At 57.2% G+C, this 13,219-nt stretch overlaps 1 protein-coding gene across 8 annotated transcripts in view; it reads right to left on the reverse strand.

Moving 5' to 3' along the window:
* SLC45A4 (solute carrier family 45 member 4) overlaps nt 1-6,703 on the reverse strand; it is an 82,763-nt gene extending 76,060 nt beyond the window's left edge. The window contains exon 1 of one of the 8 annotated variants that reach the window (XR_007401768.1): nt 6,582-6,703. Coding sequence is in view for 1 of the 8 variants with exons in the window: in XM_025450090.3 (XP_025305875.1) it covers nt 4,417-4,546 (130 nt within the window). In the remaining 7 variants the exon portion in view is untranslated. Of the gene's footprint in view, nt 1-3,560; nt 3,653-4,416; nt 4,754-5,692; nt 5,807-6,581 lie in introns of those variants that run through there. The other 7 variants (XM_025450083.3, XM_049093143.1, XM_049093142.1 and 4 more) reach the window with 7 other exon arrangements.
* Nucleotides 6,704-13,219: the final 6,516 nt, after the last annotated feature.

A 13,219-nucleotide genomic window follows, 5' to 3' on the forward strand; every position in this document is an offset into this window, starting at 1 on the left:
TCCAGGCTTCTCAGGGAGAGAGGCCCCACCTCTGCAAACCCCAAGCAGGCAGGCGCCTCTGCAAGCCCAGGAGCCTCTCACCCACCCCAAGAGCCCTCACCCTAGTAGAGGAAAGCCAACAACACACCCTTCTCCTCCTCACAGAACACACGGACTATTGCTTCGAAAAAGCTTCCAGAAAGGAGACCAGCACAGCAGGCTCACCGGATTCCTGCTTGACAAAAACCTCTTCGGAATCCAACACCCAGCCAAGCAGTCTTTTCTGCTTCTAACACATCTTTCTGGAAAATTAAAATGTAACTCAAGGCACAATACTATGGGCTTAAATTTTAATCCGACCAAATAAAAAGTCAATGCCCCCTGGCTGAAACATACATGTTCCTGAGATGCATCATCTTCTGACCTTTAACCACCTAAGTCTAGGAAACATGCAATTAAATAGTAAACCTGGGTCAGCATTTAATGTCATAATTTAACGAAGTGGCAAATGCTCTTTACCGCTCCACCCACTGGGCGCAGTGACACAACTCAGCAGAAGCACTTTTGGGGTTGGTTCCCAGGTGGGATGCCTTTGAGACCGAATTTCTAGATCTCTAGGTCCCAGACACGACTGGCTGAGCTGTGGCCAGTGGGGGAAGCCTCAGCCTTCATTTTCCCTTCCGGCCCCACCAGCAGGAGGCATTCCTCTCAGGGAATGTTCCAGCAGCAAGGGCAGATCCCTAATTCCTTTAACTGCGCCCCCACTCAGCTCTTTAAGACATGCTGCTCCAACGTATTTGTATTTTGTGCATTTAGTAATCATGAAGATCAAAGACACACGCATGCTTCTGTGATCAATTCTGTATTGATAATTACAATGACACAAAGTGCTTCTGGATGGGGTTAACACAGCCAGCCTTATGACCACAGAAACGGCTTAAACTCCGATTTATACACACTTGTGTCACGAGTGTGAAGATCAATGCAAGACTCTGACGTGTAAAGGCGTGTGATATTAGGCTAAAAGTCCAAGAGGGGAAAATGGAGCGATACAAGTTGAAGGAAAAAAAAAAAAAAGATGCACATGTTACAACCGTTAACATGCTCATTTTTCAAAGGGTGATTAGTGGATTATCGAATCAGTAGTGTACTTACTCGAACTGGATCCTTTACAAGAGCGGTCTGATTGTGAACGTCTATGTCCACGTGTACACTACACCAGAAATTACATCCAATTCTCAGCTACTTAAAATCAGCAATAAGCTCAATGTCCACTTAGAAATGCACCCAGTTTCCAGAGTCATTTTACAGAACATGAGCAGAAACGCCTGAAGATCTCGGCAATAAAACTCTCAAAGACCCGTCATCTAACCAGTCGCGATGAAGAATGTGCTCCCCGCCCCCCGCCTTATTATGTCCAGTGAACCCTGGATCAAGACTCTTGGTGTAAAACCAGCAAAACCCCTCCCTCAAAATAATTGGTGGAAAAATATTTCCTTCCCATTTTAAAGCAAAAATCATACTCTTTTGGATAAATAGATTTTCCTACAACGATGACTAAAATGTTGGCAACGAGAGGCAGAGTATTTGCTGCTTTCTGGCCTTGCAATGTCCAACCAATCGCTCAAAACGGAGATAAGATTTTATGTCGAGTACAGTGACCACTACACATCTGGACCACATAAACCACGCTGTCCCAGCTCCTCCTCCTGGTCGGCTGGTCTGAGGGTCTGCTCCGTATCCTGTCTTTACAATGGGAAGCATTTGGTGGCCAATTCATCTGGCTCCAGATTCAGAGGCAGAACCCCGGGGAGAGACCCTCAAGCAACCCCCCCTCAAAAGCAAAACCGCGGAGAAACAGCCACACCGCGGAACCCCAGGTCAGGAGGTACTTTTTTGAATGCAGCAAAAGCAAGCACCCCCCCGGGCACGGGTTCAGGAATGCAGTTTTCCTCTCCCGCCAGCAAAATCCTTCAACAGGTTTGGGAGGATGAAAACCCCAACGACCTCGGTCTGAACAATGCTTCCCTCACCTGGGCTTCGGGCCAAGCAGAGGTGGGAGGGCAAGGGAGCGCTGCTCTCGGTAACTAGAAAGGGCTCTGCAAACCCCTCCAGTGGCAGGGGTGGCGGCACCCCACCTGGGGAGGGGAGCGGCACCCCCAGGCCTAGCCCAAGGCGCACCCTCCTGGGGGTCCCCTAGAGTCCACCGCTCACCTGAGGCCCCAAATCAGCACAACAGAGCTGAGCCCCCCCCGCCCCGTCCCAACTCCGTGGGTCTGTGTCCTTTCCCACAGCCTCCCTCACGCTGCCTGCCCACCGGCGAAGGTGGGAACGCCACCGGTCCCCCAGTCCCCCCGTCCCGGGCTGCAGTCGAGGGCCCCTGCAGGAACGCCGGGCTTCAAAGGAGCTCCATTCGTGACATGAAAACACTAAGTGGATTACGCTGTTGCCCTCGAAGTCTGTGGACGTTTTAATCTTCTTAAAATGTCTCCTCTAAAAGTCACTTGCCAGGGAAGGAGGCTCACAGATGCCGTTAGGCCCCCTCTAAATGTTTCCAGTGTCACCGCTACCCCACCGGCAGCGGGTTGGAAGGAACTCTCTCTCGTGCACACTGGTCAAGTCGGACTTTTGGCAAGCCTCCTCCTGATTTAGGGCCGGGAAGCTTCCTTTGCGCGCACACAGTGAAAAGATCCACAATCCCCCAGTTCCCTCCAAGTGCCGTATTTCACAAAGGCTTAGCATTTGATACCTTTAATGAAAAAAAAAAAAAAAAAAAAGCCACTCGAAGCACATTTTGAAAGTTCCACGTTTAAAAAGATCCTTGTTCATTGATTTTGGTGGGGTGATTAAGCTAATCTAAACAAGGGGGCCTTGTGTGGGCGCCCGTGGGGGAGGTGCGACGGGCCAGGCCTCGGCCGGTGAGCGACCCCCCCCCCCCCCCCCCCCCCGGGCGGACACTGGCTGCTGGGGCTCCGGGGTCCTCTCCCACCCCCTCCTTTCCATGTGGCTGCTCTGCATCTGGGCGGCGTTTTCCCTCTGGTCAGATTTCCACTCCGCAAAGCGAAACGCTCTCAGGTTTCCTGGCTCGGAGCGGAGGCAGCCCTCCTAATGGGGCTTCACTGAATGCACCTTCATCAACACAAGTGTGTTGTGACAGAAATCTGGGGAGCCAGAGGCTACAGCCGCGGAGCAGCACCCTCCCCGGGAACACGGCTTCCAGCGCATTCCAGCTCCACAAATCACAGACGGGGCTCTGCCAGGGGTGTTCCCGAGGAGGGCACCGGCAATTTGGGGCTGTCTGCCACCTACGGCGCTCGCCAGCCACCTCACCCCGCGCCAGGCCGCGAGAAGCACCCCTAACGGCTCCGCGGGGGCTGGGCTCCAGGGGCTTGAGGGCCGAGCAGACGGGAGACGGGCACAGGGTGCAGATGGGGGACAGGGACGAACAGGGACCCCGGAGACGGGGAGAAACAGCAGAGCCCAGACCCCGGCGCAGCCCCCCGCGCTTCTCCCCGCCATCCCTCTGACAACACAGATAAAACCAGTCCGGCATCAAGCAGCCTAATCGCTGACCAAAATACCTTCCTGGACTCCTTTCCTCCACCGGGGATGGGGGAGCTGCCGCTGCCGCAGCCCCTCCTCCCCTGCAGACCTGCAGGGAGGGATCTCCGGACTCGAAGAGGGCAGGGCCCCTTTCCCAGGCTCCTCCCGCCCCTTCCCAGCTCCCCTCCTCTCCAATAAGCAAAGTTGAAGAACAGAAAGAGCCCCAGGATGTTGAAAGCTGCAAGCCACCTTGGAGCTCACCCAGTCCAATCTCTGCTCCGCTTTCCCCACGATGCGACAGGGGCCAAGGCTGCAACACTCTGGTCTGCAACGGAAGCAGGCACTACGCTCGCCACCACCACCCCCACCGAGCGGGTGGGCAGCCTCCCCTGGGGGGCACCCAGGCCACGAAAAAGCACCACTAAATACCTAATATGCATTCCAAATGCATCTCAAAAGATCCACGCCTTTCCTTTACAGCTGCTGCCCATAAAAACAATTAGCCTGCAAGCGACTGAAATTCCTGATTTTTAAGACAATCTATTTCCCCACCCTCTCACCCGAGAGCACTTGAGATCTTGATCAAGCCTGGGTCTTTCCACCTGGGGCCTGCAGAGCTCCAGGCTACAGACGCTGCCACTACTCAACTTCAGGCGGATTCTGCAAAAATCTCCTCCCCAAGCCTAAAATAAACTCTTTTCATACTTAATTCGGATCTAGAAGAGCAAGGAAATTACTCATATTTTTTTAAAGGAGGTCAGGGATTACAGTTTCTGATACCCAACCACTTACTACACCTCTTAATCAATAAACCGATCCTTCCGGCTTTTCATTTTCTTCCCTTTTCTCTCCAAGCACAAAATGATAGAGAGGACAGATTGACCCACGCCCTACCTGTCTGTCTGTCCGTGGCCGGGGAGTGAGATGGTCGTAGAGAAGGAAAGTGCGGGGCACATACACATACCCCTGGCAAGATCCGACCTGGGTTTCTCCAGCAGAAACAGGCTTCGATTCTCACAATCATTTGACCCCACAACAACTGCTTCAGTCACTCATCCTCCAAACCCTCCTCCCTTCCCAGAGCCTAGGGCCAGGAGACGCCCCAATAACCACAAGCACCAAGGCCCCTTTTGCAGGAGTTGGCGAAGGTATCCGAAGGGGCTGGGTGGCTGGTCTGACCCATCAGCGCCCCCGTTGTAAAAACAAAACACTCTCCCCAGGAGATCCAGGGCCCCTTCCTACTTCTCCCTAGCAACCTTGCCCCTCCCCCCGCACCCCACCACTTTCTAGAATCTTTACAGATAATCTCACGAGAGGGCTGGGCTTTTTCCAAACCACCCGCCCGCCCCCCATATTCTGATAGGTCTCCCTCGGAAAGGCCAAAGTGCTCCCCAATAACCCGGTCAAGAGCAACACACCTTAGGGAGGAATGGGTTAAATTCGAGAACTCCAGGAGGAGGAGGAGCTGCTCTGCTGGCGGGGGGGGGGGGGGGGGGGCGGCTAAAGGGAAAACGGGGCTGAGATGCAGAGAAAGGTGCAGGGCAGGGGCTCCAACCTGGATGCACGGATGCACTGGCCCGTGTCCTCCGGGCACCAGCCTGGCCACGGGGGCTCAAGGTGCCTTCACAGGGACGGACTGGGGGCCATGCCCGTAAGACAGGCACGGCCCGGGGGGGCAGCTCGGAGCCGAGGTGTGCAGTACAGGATGGGCGTGCTGAGGGTGTGCGTGTGCAGGGGGGCGCAGGGGGGCAGGCCGAGACAGAGGGGGCCGGGCTGGACTCTCAGAAGTCGGGAGACGGATGGATGGATGGATGGAGGTTAGGCCGGCGGGGCGGGGGCGGGGGCGGGGGCAGGGCCGGGGCAAGGGCGCGAGGCTCCCCTCCGGGCAGAGAAGCGTGAGCGAGCGGGGACGGGGGCGGGGGTGCCGGGAGGCTCCGGCAGGTGCAGCCCGGGGAGGGGGGGGCCCGGCGGGTGGGGAAGAGGAGGAGGAGGAGGAGGAAGGGCAGGAGGAGGGGGGTCCCTCCCCGGGGACGAGGTGCCGGCGGGCGGGCGCGGAGCGGGCGGCCGGGGAGCCGGAGGCCGGGCCGCGCGGGGGCGGGGGCGGGGGCGGGAGGCGGCAGGTGCGGGCGCCCAGGTGGGGCCCGGGCGGGCGGGCGAGGCGGCCGCTCACCTGTCTCCTCCGGCCGGGGCCGCGGGGGCGGCGGCGCGGCGGGGCGGCCGGGCCGGGCCGGGCCGGGCGGAGGCGGCGGGGGCGCGGGGCCCCGGGCGCGGGGGCGGCGGCGGGCGGCGGGGCGGCGGCGGGCCCGGCGGCGGCTGCGGTCGGCCGGCCGGCCGGGCGGGCAGGGAGCGGGCGACGCGGGCGCGGACGGGGCGCTGCGAGGCTGCGGCCGGCGCGCGGGGACAACGCCGCTTTATCGGGTCGGAAACAGCCGCCGCGCGCCGCTTCCGCTGACGCAGCGCCGGCCTGCGCTCATGACTATGCAGCAGCCGCCGCGGGAGGCGGGGGCGGGGCCGGCCGCGCGCGCGCCCATTGGCCGCCGCGAGCCCCGCCCACCGCGCGGCCCCGCCCCCGCCGGCCCGGGCCCCGCCCCTGGCCCCGCCCCCCGCCGCGTCCCGCCTCCCTGCTCTGGGGAGGGGCGTCCGCGCGCCCCCAGCCCCGGCTCCCGGCGCCGCCGCCCGCGCCCCTCCCCCGCTCACCTCCCCGCCGACGGCCCCCGGCAGCCTCGCCCCGCCGGGAGCTCGCTCCTCCCCGCCCGCTCCGAGCCGGATGGGGGGCGGGGGTCCGCCCCCAGGTGCTGCGGAGGACGCCTTCCCGGCCTCCCGCGGCGGGTCTCGGTCCTGGAACCCCTGCCAGGCGGTGGGCCGTCCCCCCGCACCCCATCCCGCGCCCCCTGCGCCCCCTCTAGGGAGTGGGGCAGGACCCAGGCCAGCCCGGGACACCGATCCCGCAGCGCTCCTCGTGCGCGATGGCTACAGGCCCAAGGATGGGCCCCGCCCCCACCCCCACCCCCACCCCCACCCCGGAGGCGGGGAGACGAGGTCGAGGGAGGCAGCCTGACCCGCACAGACAGACGATCTACTGGGCCTCAGCCCAGTGCCCTCCTCGCCAGGGTGCAAGCGGCTGCGAACGAACCACCGCGCCTCTGAGAGCAACGCACGGATCCGTCCCCAGGGGCCGCTGGAGGGATCTAGAGGGATAGGGTGCACCGCACACCTTCCAGAACACTCAGGATGGGAAAATCCGACGATATCAAGTGTTGGTGAGGAAGTGGAGCAACTGGAACTCTCTCACACCGCTGGTGGGGGTGCAGGATGATGCCTCTGCTGAAGTCTGTGCACAAGCGCTCCCGAGGATGTGCAAACCCCGGGACCTCGCAGTGCCCCTTCCGAGATGGGTACCTGTGTGATCCTCCTTCTGTTCTCAGCAGCACTGTTGGTAATAACCCAACGTGGGCTGGGACCCAAATGGCCATCGACCATAGAACAGATATCTGGATTGCGTTCTCCTGTTGGTGCAGTGAAGGACCACATGGCTGTGGCTAATCTACACCCGCATACAGCACGGAGGACTCTCACCCATGATTTTGAAGAAAGAAAAGCCAGACCCCAAAGCATATAGGGTTCCATGTATGTAAAGTGGTAGATGTTCATATAGAAGTCAGGATAGTGGTTAACATTAAAGGGAGACATGCCAGAGCCAGGAAGAGGAAGCCAAGAGTGTCTGGGTGCTTAAGATGCCATTTCTTCATGTGGGGGCTGGTTACATGGGTGTGCATGTCATACTTCAGCGAGGGGTTAATAAGAACATCAGTGGCTGTGCATAAGGAGCCCAGCGTGGTCCCCGAGACGTGGTGTGTGCCTCATAACTATCTACCTCCTCTGTTGCGTTTTTGGCTCCTATGGCCGGAGGATGGAGGCAGAGACAATCCCAGAGATGCTGTGACGTTGGGCACCTTTTTTAATCTGTCAGAGCCTTCATTTGTAAATGAGCCTTCTAATAACACCTAGGTCACCAGGTTGTCATGGGGATTAAATGACTCGTTTTTTAAAAACTTGGTACAGTAAGGAGTACAGAGTAAGGACTTAATAACTTTAATTATTCCCTACACATCAAATGCTGCTACTTACCAAATCTACTTTATTTTCGTTCATTCAGCAACCGACTACCGAGTGCCTACTGTGTGCCATGTGCCCTGCCAGATGCTGGGACTAGAGCATCCGCCCTCCCATCTCAGGGATCCTTACAGCAGAACGGGAAGCACAGATGATAAAGGAATGCTTGCTGGTGGCTGCTGCCGGGAAGCCCAGCACAGGATCTGCTCCTCGGAGGTCAATGTTTCTGAAAAAGCAAACGAATGCGTGTACACAGGTGTCTGCACAAGCTTTCATGTGAATAAAATTTAAACATCAGATTAATTTACTTCTACAATCTGGAGGTTGACACAGAGAATGGGCAGAGAGCAAGGTCACCACACATGTGCGTGCGCAGGTATGTATGCCTGTGTGCTCGCACGCGTGCACGTGTGCATGAGGGTGGGTGGGGCAGGGCCACTCTGCCAGAGATCCCTCCTGGCCTCACCAGCTGGGGCCCTTGTCCCGCTGCCACTACCAAGAAGGGTGTCAGTTGTAGAAGGCGTGTTTGTGTTCCCCTAAAACTCATGGAGAAGCTCTCACCCAAATGTCAGGAGCTGACATTTGGAGGTGGGGACCTTTAGGGAGTTATTAGATTATGAGGCTGGAATCCTACTGATGGATTAGGGCCCTTATAAGAAGAGACAAGAGAGGGACACCTGGGTGGCCCAGCAGTTGAGTGTCTGCCTTCAGTTCAGGGCGTCATCCTGGGGTCCCGGGATCGAGTCCAGCATCGGGCTCCCTGCATGGAGCCTGCTTCTCCCTCTGCCTGTGTCTCTGTGTCTCTTGTGAATAAATGAATAAATCTTTAAAAGAAGTAGAGACAAAAGAAAGCTCCTTTCCTATCCTTTTGTGTACCTGCACCAAGGAAGGCCGGATGAGGAGGCCGTCCCCAGGACCCAAGCACGCGGGCACCCTGATCTAGGATTTCCCAGCATCCAGAAGTGTGAGAACTAAGTGTCAGATGTTTGAGCTGCCTGGTCTGCGTAGTCTTGCCACAGCAGCCTGAGGGTAAAATATGTCTGTAGCTCGTGCCCACTTCCCTCCAACCGCCAGGGGTTGGGGGAGGAGGGACGGGCTGCAAAGCCCTACAGCTTCTCCTCACTCCCTCCTTAACCACAGACACCCCCCCCCCAATCCTGTGAGGACAGAGCTTGACCTGTAGGAAGCCCCCTTGCCCCAGACTCAGAAAGACCTGGACTCTGGCCTGGCTCCAGAGCAGGGCGTGCCTGGGCCCGTACCTGTCACAGGTGTGCAACCTCAGAAGCACTCTGTGACTGGTTGAAAGCTCTGCTGTGACTGTCTTTAAATTCTTTTTTTTTTTTTTTTTAAGATTTTATTTATTTATGAGAGACAGAGAGAGAGAGAGGCAGAGACACAGGCAGAGGGAGAAGCAGGCTCCATGCAGGGAGCCCGATGTGGGACTCGATCCTGGGTCTCCAGGGTCACGCCCCGGGCTGAAGGCGGCACGGAACTGCTGAGCCACCCAGGCTGTCCTGTCTTTAAATTCTTAATTTCTGGGGTGCCTGGGTGGCTCAGTCCGTTGAGCATCCGACTCTTGGTTTCCGCTCAGGTCATGATCTGGGGGATGGACCCCCCCCCATGTGTGGGCTCCTGCTCAGTGGAGAGTCTGCTTCCCTTCTCCCTCTGCCCAACCACCCCCCCGCCGCTCAAGTACACTCTCTCTCTCTCTCTACCTCTCTCTCTCTCTGAAAAAAAATACATAAATCTTTTTTTTTTATTTTCATTTTTTTAAAGATTGTATTTATTTATATTCATGAGAGACACAGAGAGACAGAGACACAGGCAGAGGGAGAAGCAGGCTCCCTGTGGGGACCCCGATGTGGGACTCGATCCCAGGACCCCGGGATCATGCTCTGAGCCAAAGGCGCAGATGCTCAACCACTAAGCCACCAGGGTATCCCTTTAAAAATTCTTAATTTCTGGGATGCCTGGGTGGCTCAGCGGTTGAGCATCTGCCTTCAGCCCAGGGCATGATCCTGGAGACCCAGGATGGAGTCCCACGTCGGGCTCCCTGCATGGAGCCTGCTTCTCCCTCTGCCTATGTCTCTGCCTGCCTCTTTCTATGTCTCTCATAAATAAATAAATAAAATCTTTAAAAAAATAAAAATTCTTAATTTCTAACAAATTATGGAGCCCATCCTGCATCCTCATTTGTCAGCACAGTGACCCCTGGGACACTCGAGGGAAGCCAGAAGCCAGGGCATGACATCTCCATCCCTTCTGCGACCTTGTCTTGTCCCTACCTCACCTGGGGTCCCTTGGAGCAGAGTGGTGTCCTTCTCATCCATGGACCCCCGGGGCCTAAGAACTGATAAAATGGTAACCTTGACCATTTTCAGAGACTTGCCAGGATTTTCCCCCTCCAGGAAGCCCGCCTTACAGGAGTGAGTGGCTCGTTCCCAGGAGCTCTGAGGCACTCTGCCCCTTCATAGCTCATTCCCGACTATAATTGGGCACGTCTGTCCCTCTGGTGGTCTGCAAGCCCTGCCCACGGGGCTGGCACCAGGTCAGGTCCATTGCTGTGTCCCAGGGCAGCCCACAGTGGGGCTGCAGACACGTTTGCAGATAGCGGGGACAGAAAGAGAGAAAAGGCACCTCTTAACGAGGGCCCCTGGAGAACCACTGCAGCGTCCACAGAATCCTGAAACCATGTGAAGCCACCTTGGCCAGGCACTTGCTGGACGCCGGACCCAGCGCTCTAGGGGTTCCCCGCAGTCCCACGCCTCTATGGCTCCAGAGCTTTCGTGGTCATCGTGTGACCCCACCAGATTGAGGACACCTGCAGAAGGCATGAGGCCCCTGTAACCTTTGGCACCCCGGACCCTGGCACCGGGAGGCAGAGAGGACAGGAGTGCTGGCCTGGGAGGGCAGGATTTGGGGCAGGTCAGGGTTGGGGAAATGGAAGGGAATCAGCAGAAAGGTTTGGGGCCGGGGGTCACAGGGCCTGGGTTTGAACTTTGACCTCGCTGTAAATAAGCCTCAGCCTACGAAGTGGAATGGACCTTACCTGGAGAGGGTGGAAGTTGTGAGCACAGACATGCCCTTGCCTGCCTGGGCTGACATCCTGGCCCTGCCACTCACCAGCCTGGTAACCTTGGACGGGTCACCTCGGCTCACTGGACCTGGGTGTCCTTAGCCCCCTGAAGGACAGAGGGAGAGCACCTGCCTCACTGGGCTGTTACTGGAAATGGATGAGTTCGCATCTGTAGAGGCCAGTGAGTGCCATCTAAGTGGCTGATAAACAGTGACCTTCAAGTTCCCAGGGCTGGACAGGGCAGGGGGTGGCCTGTGTGGAACTCAGCTACCTGGGACCACTCAGCTTCACTGTTTTTACCAACAGCAACCTGGCTCGTCACCGAGGGCCTACTGTGCACCGGGCCCCTCCTAGGCCTCACTGGTCCCTTCAGAGATCTGACCTGAGCCCTCCGCTGAGGCTGCAGTGTGTACCCCCGGGGGTGAGGCCAGTGCAGCCTGCAGACAGAAGCGAGTGTAGAAGCCAAGACCGCGGTCCTCAGGGGATGCTTCCTCCCATCCTTTGCAAAGCTCTCCTTCCTTTTTAAGCAATAACACTTTTTTTTTTTTTTTAAGATTTATTTATGTGACAGGCACCTGGGTGGCTCAGTCGGTGAAGCGTCTGCCTTCAGCTCAGGTCAGGATTTCAGGGTCCCGGGATGGAGCCCCACGTTGGGCTCCCTGCTCTGCAGGGAGCCTGCTTCTCCCTCTACCCCTCCCCCTGCTCATGCTTGTTCTCTCTCTCTCTGAAATAAATAAAAAAAAAAAATTTTTTTATAAAAAAATTTATTTCATAGAGAGAAAGAGAGCATTGCTTGGGGTGGGGGGCAGAGGGAGAGGAGAGTCTGAAGCAGACTCTGCCCTGGGTGCAGAGCCCAAGGGGCTCAGCGTGGGGCTCAATCTTATGACCCTGAGATCACGACCTGGAAACCAAGAGTTGGATGCTTAACCGACTGTGCTGCCCAGGCGCCCCTGAGCAATAACACTTTCTAAAACAAACTCTTGCAAAACCCAGTATTTCAATTAGCATGCTCAGTTATCAGCAGGTATTCTGAGCCGGGCCTGATTCCACTAGTTCTCCCGGTCTACCTGACGGCGCCCTCCTTCCCTGCTCCCCACTTTCTTGAGAGTTTAGGTGTGATGGAGAGAGCAGAGAGCCCAGGGACAGATTTCCAGCCCTGCCACTTCCCGCAGTGTGACCTTGGGGGAAATACCTCATCTCTGTGAGTCCCCAGGCAAAATGGAGAGGATGGGCCCCCCAGAGTGGAGTGCAGACTTCCTGAGACACAGGGTCCTACAGGTCCCAGACCTTAGAGCAAGGCCGAGCACCCCAGGTGCCCATGATGGGACGTGAGGCCTGAAAGGACCAGGCCTGCCCAGGTGTCCTGAGCAGTGAATGGCCTTCAGAATAGCCTCAGTTCCAGGGGGACAAGTCTATGACAGGACCTCCAGGCACTGGAATTGGCAAGAGAGCAGCAGGCTGCGTGGGGCGTAGAAGTGCCTGGGGTCAAAAAAAAAAAAAAAAAAAAAAAGAAGTGCCTGGGGTCCCACAGCTTCTCAGGGGTCTGTGGCTACCCAGAGCCATAGAGATGTCTGGGGTCATACAGCACCCAAAATCATAAAGATACCTGGGGACGTACTGTCATGCAGGGTCATACAGCTGTCCAGGTCGTGCAGCCACCTGAGCTCCTACAGACGTTCCAGGTCATGCAGCTTCCCGAGGTCGTGCAGCTTCCCGGGGTCATATGCCTATGCAGGGTCATACAGCTTTCTAAGGTATGGTTTCTCAGGGTCATCTGGTTACCTGGAGTTATATGGCTGCCCAAGGTCATACGGCTTACCAGGGTCATATGGCTTCTTGGGGTCAATATGGCTTCTTAAGGTCATAGGGCTTCTTGGAGTGATACAATCACCTGGTGTCATATGGCTGCCTGGTCATAGGGCACCCTAGGGTCGTATGTCCACCTAGGGTGATACAACTACCTGGGTCATGTGGACACTGGGGCCACTGTGTGTCTTCAGAAGAGGTTCAGGTGGGGAGCCCTGGGTGGCTCAGCAGTTTAGCACCTGCCTTTGGCCCAGAGCGTGATCCTGGAGTCCCGGGATCGAGTCCCACGTCGGGCTCCCGGCATGGAGCCTGCTTCTCCCTCCTCCTGTGTCTCTGCTTCTCTCTCTCTACGTCTATCATAAAATAAATAAATAAATCTTTAAAAAAAAAAAAAAGAAGAGGTTCAGGCTTCTTCTAGGCCATCCTACATCCCCAGTGTCCTGGGTGACCCCACCCCCTCCCAGCCTTCGTGTCCTTATCTGTGCGGTGGACAAGACATCTGTGCCTGGGGGACAGGGCAGTGAGGAGCATGAGGAAGGGTTGCACAGAGACCTCGTGGGCACCCAGGCCAGGCCGTGCTCAGTGAGTGGCTGTGACCCTGGGGAGACCAGCTGTGGCCCTCAGCACAGCACTGACCTTCCCAGCCGGGGCAGACCTGCAGGGTTTCCACACGGAATGGGGGAGGGCCTTCCAGCCTGGGAG

Source organism: Canis lupus, chromosome 13 (assembly GCF_003254725.2).
Source record: "Canis lupus dingo isolate Sandy chromosome 13, ASM325472v2, whole genome shotgun sequence".
Taxonomy (NCBI): Eukaryota; Metazoa; Chordata; class Mammalia; order Carnivora; family Canidae; genus Canis; species Canis lupus.